This window comes from Rana temporaria, chromosome 4 (genome assembly GCF_905171775.1).
Source record: "Rana temporaria chromosome 4, aRanTem1.1, whole genome shotgun sequence".
NCBI lineage: Eukaryota > Metazoa > Chordata > Amphibia > Anura > Ranidae > Rana > Rana temporaria.
Window position 1 is genome coordinate 473862466 of NC_053492.1, and position 15963 is coordinate 473878428.

General features: G+C 52.9%; 1 protein-coding gene across 1 annotated transcript in view; it reads right to left on the bottom strand.

Moving 5' to 3' along the window:
* DAAM2 (dishevelled associated activator of morphogenesis 2) overlaps positions 1 to 15963 on the bottom strand; it is a 308732-nt gene that overhangs the window by 37694 nt on the left and 255075 nt on the right. Inside the window, exons 17-18 of the mRNA XM_040351813.1 lie at positions 15637 to 15743; positions 4168 to 4252 (exon numbers count right to left, since the gene is read on the bottom strand). Coding sequence (XP_040207747.1) covers positions 4168 to 4252; positions 15637 to 15743 — 192 coding nt within the window. The remainder of the gene's footprint in view (positions 1 to 4167; positions 4253 to 15636; positions 15744 to 15963) is intronic.

Below are 15963 nucleotides of genomic sequence, written 5' to 3' on the forward strand. Positions count from 1 at the left end.
AAGCTTTTAATGTCCACAAGAAGGAATCTACTTCTTCGAGCTTGGCAGTCCAAGTGACCCCCGAGAGGGTGGAAGCATGGGAACCGACATCGTTGACTTGTTTTGAAAGCTTAACGTTTGGCGCGAAACAAGGAATCGCGGATGGGAAGGAGCGAGGTGCACGCTACCAGAAAGGAATGCGTGTTGTTGCCGCGCTTCTGTAATTCTTACTTTTGGTTTTTGGTGAGCTCATAGGGGTCCGTTTATAAAAAAAAAGAATCTTCAAATTCTAAAAAATGTCAGCCCCATCTACTGGCCACAATGCGGTATTTCTCTGATTGAGGTATTTCAGGAACACACATTCCACTTTATGGCCACTAGATGGAGCTGCCCCATAGGGCCAGATCCAGCCCTATCTACCTTCTTATAAGCTCCATCTCGTGGCCATAATGTGGAATTTCTCTGATTGTGATTTTTTCAGGAAAATTCCACATTATAGCCACTAGATGGAGCTACCCCATAGTGCCTGATAGAGAAATACCGCATTATGGCCACTAGATGGAGCTACCCCATAGTGCCTGATAGAGAAATACTGCATTATGGCCACTAGACGGAGCTACCCCATAGTGCCTGATAGAGAAATACCGCATTATGGCCACTTGATGGAGCTACCCCATAATGCCTGATAGAGAAATACCCCATTATGGCCACTAGATGGAGCTACCCCATAGTGCCTGATAGAGAAATACCGCATTATGGGCACTAGATGGAGCTACCCCATAGTGCCTGATAGAGAAATACCGCATTATGGCCACTAGATGGAGCTGTGTGGGTGACCAGTCTTATCTATCTCTTTATAAGCTCCATCTAGTGGCCATAATGCGGTATTTCTCTGATTGAGGTATTTCAGGAAACAAACTCCACTTTATGGCCACTAGATGGAGCTGCCCCATAGGGCCAGATCCGGTCCTATCTACCTTCTTATAAGCTCCATCTAGTGGCCATAATGTGGAATTTCTCAGATTTTTTCAGGAAAATTACACATATTCGCCACTAGACGAAGCTGCGCCACAGGGCCGGATTCCACTGTGTGGGTGACCATTCTTATTACCTCCCTCTTTATAAGCTCCATCTAGTGGCCATAAGGGTTTTGTTTCTCTGATTGAGGTATTACAGGAAAATTCCACATTATAGCCACTAGATGGAGCTACCCCATAGTACCTGATAGAGAAATACTGCATTATGGCCACTAGATGGAGCTACCCCATAGTGCCTGATAGAAAAATACCACATTATGGCCACTAGACGGAGCTACCCCATAGTGCCTGATAGAGAAAAACCGCATTATGGCCACTAGATGGAGCTACCCCATAGTGCCTGATAGAGAAATACCGCATTATGGCCACTAGATGGAGCTACCGCATAGTGCCTGATAGAGAAATACCGCATTATGGCCACTAGATGGAGCTACCCCATAGTGCCTGATTGAGAAATACCGCATTATGGCCACTAGACGGAGCTACCCCATAGTGCCTGATAGAGAAATACCGCATTATGGCCACTAGATGGAGCTACCCCATAGAGCCTGATAGAGAAATACCACATTATGGCCACTAGACGGAGCTACCCCATAGTGCCTGATAGAGAAATACCGCATTATGGCCACTAGATGGAGCTACCCCATAGTGCCTGATAGAGAAATACCGCATTATGGCCACTAGATGGAGCCGTGTGGGTGACCAGTCTTATCTATCTCTTTATAAGCTCCATCTAGTGGCCATAATGTGGTATTTCTCTGATTGAGGTATTTCAGAAAAGTTCCACATTATTGCCACTAGATGAAGCTGCCCCATAGGGCCAGATCCTGCTGTTTGGATGACCATTCTTATCATCTTCCTATTAGTAAAGGTAATCTAGTGGCAATAGTGCAGTATTTTCCCATGGAGGTACTTCAGGAAAATTCACCATTATAGCCACTAGATGGAGCTACCCCTTAGTGCCTGATAGAGAAATACCACATTATGGCCACTAGATGGAGCTGTCTTATCTCCCTCTTTATAATCTCCATCTAGTGGCCATAATGTGGTATTTCAGGAAAATTCCATATTATCACCACTAGGGCCAGATTCTGCTGTTTGGGATGATCATTCTTATCATCTCCCTCTTTGTAAATTCCATCTAGTGGTAATAATGCAGTATTTGCCCATGGAGGTATTTCAGGAAAATTCTACATTATAGCCACTAGATGAAGCCACCCCTTCGTGCCCTATAGGGCCAGATCCTGCTGTTTGGGTGACCAGTCTTATCATCTCCTTCTTTATAAGCTCTATCAAGTGGCCATAATGCAGTATTTCTCTGATTGAGGTATTTCAGGAATATTCCACATTATAGCCACTAGATGGAGCTACCCCTTAGTGCCTGATAGAGAAATACCGCCTTATGGCCACTAGATGGAGCTGTGTGGGTGACCAGTCTTATTACCTCCCTCTTTATAAGCTCCATCTAGTGGCCATAATGGTGTTGTTTCTATGATTGAGGTATTTCAGGAAAATTCCACATTATAGCCACTAGATGGAGCTACCCCTTAGTGCCTGATAGAGAAATATCGCCTTATGGCCACTAGATGGAGCTGTGTGGGTGACCAGTCTTATCTCCCTCTTTATAAGCTCCATCTAGTGACCATAGTGCGGTAGTTATCTGATTGAGATTTTTCAGGAAAATTCCACATATTCGCCACTAGATGAAGCTGCCCCATAGGGCCGGATTCCACTGTGTGGGTGACCATTCTTACCATCTCCTTTTTTTTAATCTCCATCTAGTTGCCATAATGCGGTATTTCCCTGGCTGAGGTATTTCAGGAAAGTTCTGCATTGATCACCACTAGATGGCGCTGACCCATAGGGCCAGATCCTGCTGTGTGGGTGCCCAGTCTTACCAGCTAACCCTTTTTAGGCTCTATCTAGTGGCCATAATGCCTTATTTGAGGGGGCGTGGCCGGCAGCACAGAAGGTGTCCGCAGTGTGATAGAGCTCCGGGACATCAAGGCTTCCAAAAGGCAGCAAAGGGGGACACGAAAAACACACCCAATCCCGAGAAGACCCTCCTAACACACCTGAGAGGAGTATGAGCAAAAGAAAATCCCATGGTGGTCCCCGCAAGCTCGCTGAGATATTCACAACGGTCCGGAGCTCCCGCAGCCAAAATGGCGCCGATGCCTCAGCAGTGGCCTCATGAGACCGGCCTCATCCAGGGGCGAGATACTCCCCACGTCGATCGTGGCATGCAAGTAGTCAAGTCTCCCCTTCCCAGAGCCCCCAGAAACCCAGACTCAGGCTAGATCCTGCACTGGAGGACACAGATGAAGAAGAGGGGGGGGGGCAGGCTCATAGAAGAGATAAACGATTTTAATGACCCCACAACACAGTTCCCAACCACAGGCCAACCGATTCTGGATACTACATTAAAGAGCATGTTAGTTGCTCTCCGCAGCACCCTGCACAGAGACATGGTCTAACATAAGAGCTGACGTGGCAGAACTAGGAGACAGGGTCGACCACATAAAAGACAAGATGGGAGAGTTTGCAGAGGCCCATAATGACCTAGTGGACGCACACAGAGATACAGAGGATACCATTAAAAAACTCAAAACGAAAAATCGAAGACCTTGAAAACCGCTTTAGGCGTAATAACCTTAAATTTAGAGGGTTCACTGAATCTGTGTTACCGGGAGATCTGAAAAGATTTATACATAATGCAACATTTGGTGGACAGACTTCCCAATCATGATGTGCGTTGAAATGAAAAGAATCCCAATGAAAATTTGACTTGATGCCAATTTTGTAACGCACGATGGAGCATTGCGATGCACTGCAACACATGTGCGTTATCTTCGTTTGTTACACACGTTAAAACACGTTGCCACAGCACAAGATGTAAATGGGCCCCTTGGGGCTTACATCTCCTTAAACTGGGAAAATACTGAGACTTCAGGTCACGCCTGACCAGAGAAGATGAGTCTTAAATGAAAAAGAAGAAACCTTTACACTACCTAGTTGGGTTGGCGTTGATACACACATTGGTTAGATAGTTGGTTGATACACTGTTACAAACAATATTAATAGAGAAGTGATTTTATTCTGAACCTTTCCTCCTCCATGCTGACCCAGTTGCAACACTACGGACACATACCTGCTCCAACATGTCCTTCGGGAGGTCCTCCTGCTCATCCATCTCCATAATGGCCTTCTTGATCTCCTCATTGGAAAGTTTGAGCCTACAAACAGAAAAAAAAAAAAAACACACACAACTGTTACTAACTACAGACACCAAGTTTGTGAGGCTTATTGAGTGTTAACAAGAAGTCTTTAGAAGTTGTCCATTGTTCTGGAGGGGAACTTCTGGAGGTCTACAAAAGCAGATAAATTGATCCTCATTTAGGCGTTGCCACCTGGAATCTGATATAAACTTACTGTAATCCAAAGTTCAAGGCTTTAGTCTTTTACTGGTGATCAGTGAGAAGAATGTTCCTTACATTGGTGATCAGTGGGAAGAATGTTCCTTACATTGGTGATCAGTGAGAAGAATGTTCCTTACATTGGTGATCAGTGGGAAGAATGTTCCTTACATTGGTGATCAGTGAGAAGAATGTTCCTTACATTGGTGATCAGTGAGAAGAATGTTCCTTACATTGGTGATCAGTGGGAAGAATGTCCCTTACATTGGTGATCAGTGGGAAGAATGTCCCTTACATTGGTGATCAGTGGGAAGAATGTCCCTTACATTGGTGATCAGTGGGAAGAATGTTCCTTACATTGGTGATCAGTGGGAAGAATGTTCCTTACATTGGTGATCAGTGGGAAGAATGTCCCTTACAATGGTGATCAGTGAGAAGAATGTTCCTTACATTGGTGATCAGTGAGAAGAATGTCCCTTACATTGGTGATCAGTGGGAAGAATGTCCCTTACATTGGTGATCAGTGAGAAGAATGTTCCTTACATTGGTGATCAGTGGGAAGAATGTCCCTTACATTGGTGATCAGTGAGAAGAATGTTCCTTACATTGGTGATCAGTGGGAAGAATGTTCCTTACATTGGTGATCAGTGAGAAGAATGTTCCTTACATTGGTGATCAGTGAGAAGAATGTTCCTTACATTGGTGATCAGTGGGAAGAATGTCCCTTACATTGGTGATCAGTGGGAAGAATGTCCCTTACATTGGTGATCAGTGGGAAGAATGTCCCTTACATTGGTGATCAGTGGGAAGAATGTTCCTTACATTGGTGATCAGTGGGAAGAATGTTCCTTACATTGGTGATCAGTGGGAAGAATGTTCCTTACAATGGTGATCAGTGAGAAGAATGTTCCTTACATTGGTGATCAGTGGGAAGAATGTTCCTTACATTGGTGATCAGTGAGAAGAATGTCCCTTACATTGGTGATCAGTGAGAAGAATGTTCCTTACATTGGTGATCAGTGGGAAGAATGTTCCTTACATTGGTGATCAGTGAGAAGAATGTCCCTTACATTGGTGATCAGTGAGAAGAATGTCCCTTACATTGGTGATCAGTGAGAAGAATGTCCCTTACATTGAATTAAGGTCGCACATTCAAACATTTCACAAAATCAAGTCCTGGTTTCTCGGTTTTCCAATCCTCGATTTCTATTAATAAATCCCAGTGCCGGAGCCAGGCCCATATTAGCTGCTATTTTCTTGGCAAGCAAAATGTATGAAGGTGTTACAGAGGAAAGGAATTCCTAACCCGCCAGCGCTGACCAGGAGAAATTGCAGTTGAGCTGAACTTAGAAAGTTCTCTCCATTTGCATTAACCTGAATTTTGGATTATTTCATTTAGAAGCCGTCAAGCTTTGCAGACCGCTTGTTTGAGGCGACTTGTGGTCACATGACATCATAGTGTTCTCTTGTGTGGGCTCTCCCTCCGATTCAGTGTGGATAATAAGCAAGGATGCACAGGGGGTCCAGAGAGAGAGGGCGGGGCTGGGAACACCAGTTCTACCTTTTGAATAGAGACGGAATGCGGTGCGGGGTGACTGGAGACTGAATGCGGTGCGGGGTGAATGGAGACGGAATGCGGTGCGGGGTGAATGGAGACGGAATGCGGTGCGGGGTGAATGGAGACGGAATGCGGTGCGGGGTGAATGGAGACGGAATGCGGTGCGGGGTGAATGGAGACGGAATGCGGTGCGGGGTGAATGGAGACGGAATGCGGTGCGGGGTGAATGGAGACAGAATATGGTGCGGGGTGAATGGAGACAGAATGCGGTGCGGGGTGAATGGAGACGGAATGCGGTGCGGGGTGAATGGAGACAGAATACGGTGCGGGGTGAATGGAGACAGAATGCGGTGCGGGGTGAATAGAGACGGAATACGGTGCGGGGTGAATAGAGACGGAATGCGGTGCGGGGTGAATAGAGACGGAATGCGGTGCGGGGTGAATGGAGACAGAATACGGTGCGGGGTGAATGGAGACAGAATGCGGTGCGCGGTGAATGGAGACAGAATATGGTGCGGGGTGAATGGAGACAGAATGCGGTGCGGGGTGAATGGAGACGGCATGCGGTGCGGGGTGAATGGAGACAGAATACGGTGCGGGGTGAATGGAGACGGAATGCGGTGCGGGGTGAATGGAGACGAAATACGGTGCGGGGTGAATAGAGACGGAATGCGGTGCGGGGTGAATAGAGACGGAATGCGGTGCGGGGTGAATGGAGACAGAATACGGTGCGGGGTGAATGGAGACAGAATGCGGTGCGCGGTGAATGGAGACGGAATACGGTGCGGGGTGAATAGAGACGGAATACGGTGCGGGGTGAATGGAGACGAAATACGGTGCGGGGTGAATAGAGACGGAATGCGGTGCGGGGTGAATAGAGACGGAATGCGGTGCGGGGTGAATGGAGACGGAATACGGTGCGGGGTGAATGGAGACGGAATACGGTGCGGGGTGAATGGAGACGGAATGCGGTGCGGGGTGAATGGAGACGGAATGCGGTGCGGGGTGAATGGAGACGGAATACGGTGCGGGGTGAATGGAGACGGAATACGGTGCGGGGTGAATGGAGACGGAATGCGGTGCGGGGTGAATGGAGACAGAATATGGTGCGGGGTGAATGGAGACAGAATGCGGTGCGGGGTGAATAGAGACGGAATACGGTGCGGGGTGAATGGAGACGAAATACGGTGCGGGGTGAATAGAGACGGAATACGGTGCGGGGTGAATGGAGACGGAATGCGGTGCGGGGTGAATGGAGACGGAATACGGTGCGGGGTGAATGGAGACGGAATACGGTGCGGGGTGAATGGAGACGGAATGCGGTGCGGGGTGAATGGAGACGGAATGCGGTGCGGGGTGAATGGAGACGGAATACGGTGCGGGGTGAATGGAGACGGAATACGGTGCGGGGTGAATGGAGACGGAATACGGTGCGGGGTGAATGGAGACGGAATGCGGTGCGGGGTGAATGGAGACGGAATGCGGTGCGGGGTGAATGGAGACAGAATGCGGTGCGGGGTGAATAGAGACGGAATACGGTGCGGGGTGAATGGAGACGAAATACGGTGCGGGGTGAATAGAGACGGAATACGGTGCGGGGTGAATGGAGACGGAATGCGGTGCGGGGTGAATGGAGACGGAATACGGTGCGGGGTGAATGGAGACGGAATACGGTGCGGGGTGAATGGAGACGGAATGCGGTGCGGGGTGAATGGAGACGGAATACGGTGCGGGGTGAATGGAGACGGAATGCGGTGCGGGGTGAATGGAGACGGAATACGGTGCGGGGTGAATGGAGACAGAATACGGTGCGGGGTGAATGGAGACGGAATGCGGTGCGGGGTGAATAGAGACGGAATGCGGTGCGGGGTGAATAGAGACGGAATGCGGTGCGGGGTGAATGGAGACAGAATACGGTGCGGGGTGAATGGAGACAGAATGCGGTGCGGGGTGAATGGAGACGGAATGCGGTGCGGGGTGAATGGAGACAGAATACGGTGCGGGGTGAATAGAGACGGAATGCGGTGCGGGGTGAATGGAGACGGAATGCGGTGCGGGGTGAATGGAGACGGAATGCGGTGCGGGGTGAATGGAGACGGAATGCGGTGCGGGGTGAATAGAGACGGAATGCGGTGCGGGGTGAATGGAGACGGAATGCGGTGCGGGGTGAATAGAGACGGAATGCGGTGCGGGGTGAATGGAGACGGAATACGGTGCGGGGTGAATGGAGACAGAATACGGTGCGGGGTGAATGGAGACGGAATACGGTGCGGGGTGAATGGAGACGGAATACGGTGCGGGGTGAATGGAGACGGAATGCGGTGCGGGGTGAATGGAGACGGAATGCGGTGCGGGGTGAATGGAGACGGAATACGGTGCGGGGTGAATGGAGACGGAATACGGTGCGGGGTGAATGGAGACGGAATACGGTGCGGGGTGAATGGAGACGGAATACGGTGCGGGGTGAATGGAGACGGAATACGGTGCGGGGTGAATGGAGACGGAATACGGTGCGGGGTGAATGGAGACGGAATGCGGTGCGGGGTGAATAGAGACGGAATGCGGTGCGGGGTGAATAGAGACGGAATGCGGTGCGGGGTGAATGGAGACAGAATACGGTGCGGGGTGAATGGAGACAGAATGCGGTGCGGGGTGAATGGAGACGGAATGCGGTGCGGGGTGAATGGAGACGGAATACGGTGCGGGGTGAATGGAGACGGAATGCGGTGCGGGGTGAATGGAGACAGAATACGGTGCGGGGTGAATGGAGACGGAATGCGGTGCGGGATGAATGGAGACGGAATACGGTGCGGGGTGAATGGAGACGGAATGCGGTGCGGGGTGAATGGAGACGGAATACGGTGCGGGGTGAATGGAGACAGAATACGGTGCGGGGTGAATGGAGACGGAATGCGGTGCGGGGTGAATAGAGACGGAATGCGGTGCGGGGTGAATAGAGACGGAATGCGGTGCGGGGTGAATGGAGACAGAATACGGTGCGGGGTGAATGGAGACAGAATGCGGTGCGGGGTGAATGGAGACGGAATGCGGTGCGGGGTGAATGGAGACGGAATGCGGTGCGGGGTGAATGGAGACAGAATACGGTGCGGGGTGAATAGAGACGGAATGCGGTGCGGGGTGAATGGAGACGGAATGCGGTGCGGGGTGAATAGAGACGGAATGCGGTGCGGGGTGAATAGAGACGGAATGCGGTGCGGGGTGAATGGAGACAGAATGCGGTGCGGGGTGAATGGAGACGGAATACGGTGCGGGGTGAATGGAGACAGAATACGGTGCGGGGTGAATGGAGACGGAATGCGGTGCGGGGTGAATAGAGACGGAATGCGGTGCGGGGTGAATGGAGACGGAATGCGGTGCGGGGTGAATGGAGACGGAATACGGTGCGGGGTGAATGGAGACGGAATGCGGTGCGGGGTGAATGGAGACGGAATACGGTGCGGGGTGAATGGAGACGGAATACGGTGCGGGGTGAATGGAGACGGAATACGGTGTGGGGTGAATGGAGACGGAATGCGGTGCGGGGTGAATGGAGACGGAATACGGTGCGGGGTGAATGGAGACGGAATGCGGTGCGGGGTGAATGGAGACAGAATACGGTGCGGGGTGAATGGAGACAGAATGCGGTGCGGGGTGAATGGAGACGGAATGCGGTGCGGGGTGAATGGAGACGGAATACGGTGCGGGGTGAATAGAGACGGAATGCGGTGCGGGGTGAATGGAGACGGAATGCGGTGCGGGGTGAATGGAGACGGAATGCGGTGCGGGGTGAATGGAGACGAAATGCGGTGCGGGGTGAATGGAGACGGAATCCGTTGCGGGGTGAATGGAGACGGAATACGGTGCGGGGTGAATGGAGACGGAATGCGGTGCGGGGTGAATGGAGACTGAATGCGGTGCGGGGTGAATGGAGACGGAATGCGGTGCGGGGTGAATGGAGACGGAATACGGTGCGGGGTGAATGGAGACGGAATGCGGTGCGGGGTGAATGGAGACGGAATACGGTGCGGGGTGAATGGAGACGGAATACGGTGCGGGGTGAATGGAGACGGAATACGGTGCGGGGTGAATGGAGACGGAATACGGTGCGGGGTGAATGGAGACGAAATGCGGTGCGGGGTGAATGGAGACGGAATCCGTTGCGGGGTGAATGGAGACGGAATACGGTGCGGGGTGAATGGAGACGGAATCCGTTGCGGGGTGAATGGAGACGGAATGCGGTGCGGGGTGAATGGAGACAGAATGCGGTGCGGGGTGAATGGAGACGGAATGCGGTGCGGGGTGAATGGAGACGGAATACGGTGCGGGGTGAATGGAGACGGAATGCGGTGCGGGGTGAATGGAGACGGAATACGGTGCGGGGTGAATGGAGACGGAATACGGTGCGGGGTGAATGGAGACGGAATGCGGTGCGGGGTGAATGGAGACGGAATACGGTGCGGGGTGAATGGAGACGGAATGCGGTGCGGGGTGAATGGAGACAGAATACGGTGCGGGGTGAATGGAGACAGAATACGGTGCGGGGTGAATGGAGACGGAATACGGTGCGGGGTGAATGGAGACAGAATACGGTGCGGGGTGAATGGAGACGGAATACGGTGCGGGGTGAATGGAGACGGAATACGGTGCGGGGTGAATGGAGACGGAATACGGTGCGAGGTGAATGGAGACGGAATACGGTGCGAGGTGAATGGAGACGGAATACGATGCGGGGTGAATGGAGACGGAATACGGTGCGGGGTGAATGGAGACGGAATACGGTGCGGGGTGAATGGAGACGGAATACGGTGCGGGGTGAATGGAGACGGAATACGGTGCGGGGTGAATGGAGACGAAATACGGTGCGGGGTGAATGGAGACGGAATACGGTGCGGGGTGAATGGAGACGGAATACGGTGCGGGGTGAATGGAGACGGAATGCGGTGCGGGGTGAATGGAGACGGAATACGGTGCGAGGTGAATGGAGACGGAATACGGTGCGAGGTGAATGGAGACGGAATACGATGCGGGGTGAATGGAGACGGAATACGGTGCGGGGTGAATGGAGACGAAATACGGTGCGGGGTGAATGGAGACAGAATGCGGTGCGGGGTGAATGGAGACGGAATACGGTGCGGGGTGAATGGAGACGGAATGCGGTGCGGGGTGAATGGAGACGGAATCCGTTGCGGGGTGAATGGAGACGGAATGCGGTGCGGGGTGAATGGAGACGGAATGCGGTGCGGGGTGAATGGAGACGGAATACGGTGCGGGGTGAATGGAGATGGAATACGGTGCGGGGTGAATAGAGACGGAATACGGTGCGGGGTGAATAGAGACGGAATACGGTGCGGGGTGAATGGAGACGGAATGCGGTGCGGGGTGAATGGAGACGGAATACGGTGCGGGGTGAATGGAGACGGAATACGGTGCGGGGTGAATGGAGACGGAATACGGTGCGGGGTGAATGGAGACGGAATGCGGTGCGGGGTGAATAGAGACGGAATACGGTGCGGGGTGAATAGAGACGGAATACGGTGCGGGGTGAATGGAGACGGAATGCGGTGCGGGGTGAATGGAGACGGAATGCGGTGCGGGGTGAATGGAGACAGAATGCGGTGCGGGATGAATGGAGACGGAATACGGAGCGGGGTGAATGGAGACGGAATACGGTGCGGGGTGAATGGAGACGGAATACGGTGCGGGGTGAATGGAGACGGAATGCGGTGCGGGGTGAATGGAGACGGAATACGGTGCGGGGTGAATGGAGACGGAATACGGTGCGGGGTGAATGGAGACGGAATACGGTGCGGGGTGAATGGAGACGGAATACGGTGCGGGGTGAATGGAGACGGAATACGGTGCGGGGTGAATGGAGACGGAATACGGTGCGGGGTGAATGGAGACGAAATGCGGTGCGGGGTGAATGGAGACGGAATCCGTTGCGGGGTGAATGGAGACGGAATATGGTGCGGGGTGAATGGAGACGGAATCCGTTGCGGGGTGAATGGAGACGGAATGCGGTGCGGGGTGAATGGAGACAGAATGCGGTGCGGGGTGAATGGAGACGGAATACGGAGCGGGGTGAATGGAGACGGAATACGGTGCGGGGTGAATGGAGACGGAATGCGGTGCGGGGTGAATGGAGACGGAATACGGTGCGGGGTGAATGGAGACGGAATACGGTGCGGGGTGAATGGAGACGGAATGCGGTGCGGGGTGAATGGAGACGGAATACGGTGCGGGGTGAATGGAGACGGAATGCGGTGCGGGGTGAATGGAGACAGAATACGGTGCGGGGTGAATGGAGACAGAATACGGTGCGGGGTGAATGGAGACGGAATACGGTGCGGGGTGAATGGAGACAGAATACGGTGCGGGGTGAATGGAGACGGAATGCAGTGCGGGGTGAATGGAGACGGAATGCGGTGCGGGGTGAATGGAGACGGAATACGGTGCGGGGTGAATGGAGACGGAATACGGTGCGAGGTGAATGGAGACGGAATACGGTGCGAGGTGAATGGAGACGGAATACGATGCGGGGTGAATGGAGACGGAATACGGTGCGGGGTGAATGGAGACGGAATACGGTGCGGGGTGAATGGAGACGGAATACGGTGCGGGGTGAATGGAGACGGAATACGGTGCGGGGTGAATGGAGACGAAATACGGTGCGGGGTGAATGGAGACAGAATACGGTGCGGGGTGAATGGAGACGGAATACGGTGCGGGGTGAATGGAGACGGAATACGGTGCGGGGTGAATGGAGACGGAATACGGTGCGCGGTGAATGGAGACGGAATGCGGTGCGGGGTGAATGGAGACGGAATACGGTGCGAGGTGAATGGAGACGGAATACGATGCGGGGTGAATGGAGACGGAATACGGTGCGGGGTGAATGGAGACGAAATACGGTGCGGGGTGAATGGAGACAGAATGCGGTGCGGGGTGAATGGAGACGGAATACGGTGCGGGGTGAATGGAGACGGAATGCGGTGCGGGGTGAATGGAGACGGAATCCGTTGCGGGGTGAATGGAGACGGAATGCGGTGCGGGGTGAATGGAGACGGAATGCGGTGCGGGGTGAATGGAGACGGAATACGGTGCGGGGTGAATGGAGATGGAATACGGTGCGGGGTGAATAGAGACGGAATACGGTGCGGGGTGAATAGAGACGGAATACGGTGCGGGGTGAATGGAGACGGAATGCGGTGCGGGGTGAATGGAGACGGAATGTGGTGCGGGGTGAATGGAGACGGAATGCGGTGCGGGGTGAATAGAGACGGAATACGGTGCGGGGTGAATGGAGACGGAATGCGGTGCGGGGTGAATAGAGACGGAATACGGTGCGGGGTGAATGGAGACGGAATGCGGTGCGGGGTGAATGGAGACGGAATACGGTGCGGGGTGAATGGAGACGGAATGCGGTGCGGGATGAATGGAGACGGAATACGGAGCGGGGTGAATGGAGACGGAATACGGTGCAGGGTGAATGGAGACGGAATGCGGTGCGGGGTGAATGGAGACAGAATACGGTGCGGGGTGAATGGAGACGGAATACGGTGCGGGGTGAATGGAGACGGAATACGGTGCGGGGTGAATGGAGACGGAATACGGTGCGGGGTGAATGGAGACGGAATACGGTGCGGGGTGAATGGAGACGGAATACGGTGCGGGGTGAATGGAGACGGAATACGGTGCAGGGTGAATGGAGACGGAATGCGGTGCGGGGTGAATGGAGACAGAATACGGTGCGGGGTGAATGGAGACGGAATACGGTGCGGGGTGAATGGAGACGGAATACGGTGCGGGGTGAATGGAGACGGAATGCGGTGCGGGGTGAATGGAGACGGAATGCGGTGCGGGGTGAATGGAGACGGAATACGGTGCGGGGTGAATGGAGACGGAATGCGGTGCGGGGTGAATGGAGACGGAATACGGTGCGGGGTGAATGGAGACGGAATACGGTGCGGGGTGAATGGAGACGGAATACGGTGCGGGGTGAATGGAGACGGAATGCGGTGCGGGGTGAATGGAGACGGAATGCGGTGCGGGGTGAATGGAGACGGAATACGGTGCGGGGTGAATGGAGACGGAGGAAAAATCTTAATGAATGGAAACTGCAATTTCAAATGAAAAATGTGTTCGTTTCAGCTAAATAGAGGGCCAATTAACCGCAGAGATTTATGTGCCGATCGCGGCAATTCGATCCAGCTGGTCGCCTGCAATTAGAAGCACAACCTGCAGCGTTTACGGCTCCTTCAAGATGAACCAGATGTGCTGCTGCCTGAGTAGCCGCCATTTTCCTGCCAGTTCTGAGAGCGATTATACCGGGCCATCGAAGAGACAGTCCGACCTATGAAGAGCGATTTATAGCGGGCCATCGAAGAGACACTCCGACCTATGAAGAGCGATTATACCGGGCCATCGAAGAGACACTCCGACCTATGAAGAGCGATTATACCGGGCCATCGAAGAGACAGTCCGACCTATGAAGAGCGATTTATACCGGGCCATCGAAGAGACACTCCGACCTACTAAGGAGCGATTTGAGATGCGATAGCGAAGAGCGGCAAACCGCGAGCAAACTGAATCTCAGTTTATGTCGGTCTAGAACCGGGGTCTCCAAACTGCGGCCCAGGAGCCGGATGTGCCCCTTTGCTTGCCTTTATCAGGCCCTTGGGACACTATTCTTCCCACTGCTAAAAGGCACTATTCCTTCTACACCAACAATGGGGCACTATTCCTCCCACTGTTACCAACAATGGGGCGCTATTCTTACCACTGACCCTAACAATAGCAGCCCTTACTGTGCCCATTTTCGCCCTTATTGTGCCCATTTGCATCCTCACTGTGCCCATTTGCATCCTCACTGTGCCCATTTGCGCCCTTACTGTGCCCATTTGCATCCTTACTGTACCCATTTGCGCCCCTACTGTGCCCATTTGCATCCTCACTGTGCCCATTTACGCCCTTACTGTGCCCATTTGCATCCTCACTGTGCCCATTTGTGCCCTTATTGTGCCCATTTGCAGCCTCACTGTGCCCATTTACGCCCTTACTGTGCCCATTTGCATTCTCACTGTGCCCATTTGCAGCCCTTACTGTGCCCATCTGCAGCCTCACGTACCTTGTTCCATGTTGTACCAACTTCTCCCGCTGTGTTAACTGTAGACGGCGGCCGTTGCCGGGTGCATTGCGCATGCCCTTCGTTCAACGCACGATAATCCCCCATCACATACCAAGAAAGACGTTCTCGTGGACGTGCTCACGCATGCGCAGTACACCCGGCAACAGCTGCCGACTAGTCAACACAGCGGTGACTCGAGTATAAGCTGAAGGGGTTTTTTTTTTTTTATGCAGAAAAACTGGGCTTATACTCGAGTATATACGGTACTTTATTTCTGATTGCTAGCTCTTTGGACAATCAACCATTTTGATGACTTTGTTTCATTTCATTTTTGTGGTTAAAATTAGAGTTCGTAAGACTTTACGTTGGGTTCACCAAACCTCCTGCCAACCGGTGCCCCGGGGGGCAGAACTGTCCCCACCTCCTGAGTTGGCTCCCATTACTATAATCCCGGAGCTTCAACTTCAGCAGCAGTAAATCTTTAGCAGACGTCATAGGAAGTGATTGGTGTCAACTTACTTTGAGAGAAGAATGACGCAGTTCTGCGCCCGCCGGCCGTCGATCACAGAAAGTTCTTTGACCTTCCGTGTAGACAGGTAGATATCCTCCATGGAGTCCATTTCCTTCTGTAGGGGAGAGAGGCACAAGAGGGTCATAACATATTTCCTATCCATGGGACACGAGCAACACTGAGACCGCATGCGCGGGATGTGCAACTTGCTATGGGGGGGGGCACCCAAGCCGAGTCACAGCTCCCTGTGTCCATTCAGACACGGAGCCCTGACCCGGCCACGCCCCCTCTCTCCCCTGATTGGCTATCTGACAGCAGTGGTGCCAATGGCACCA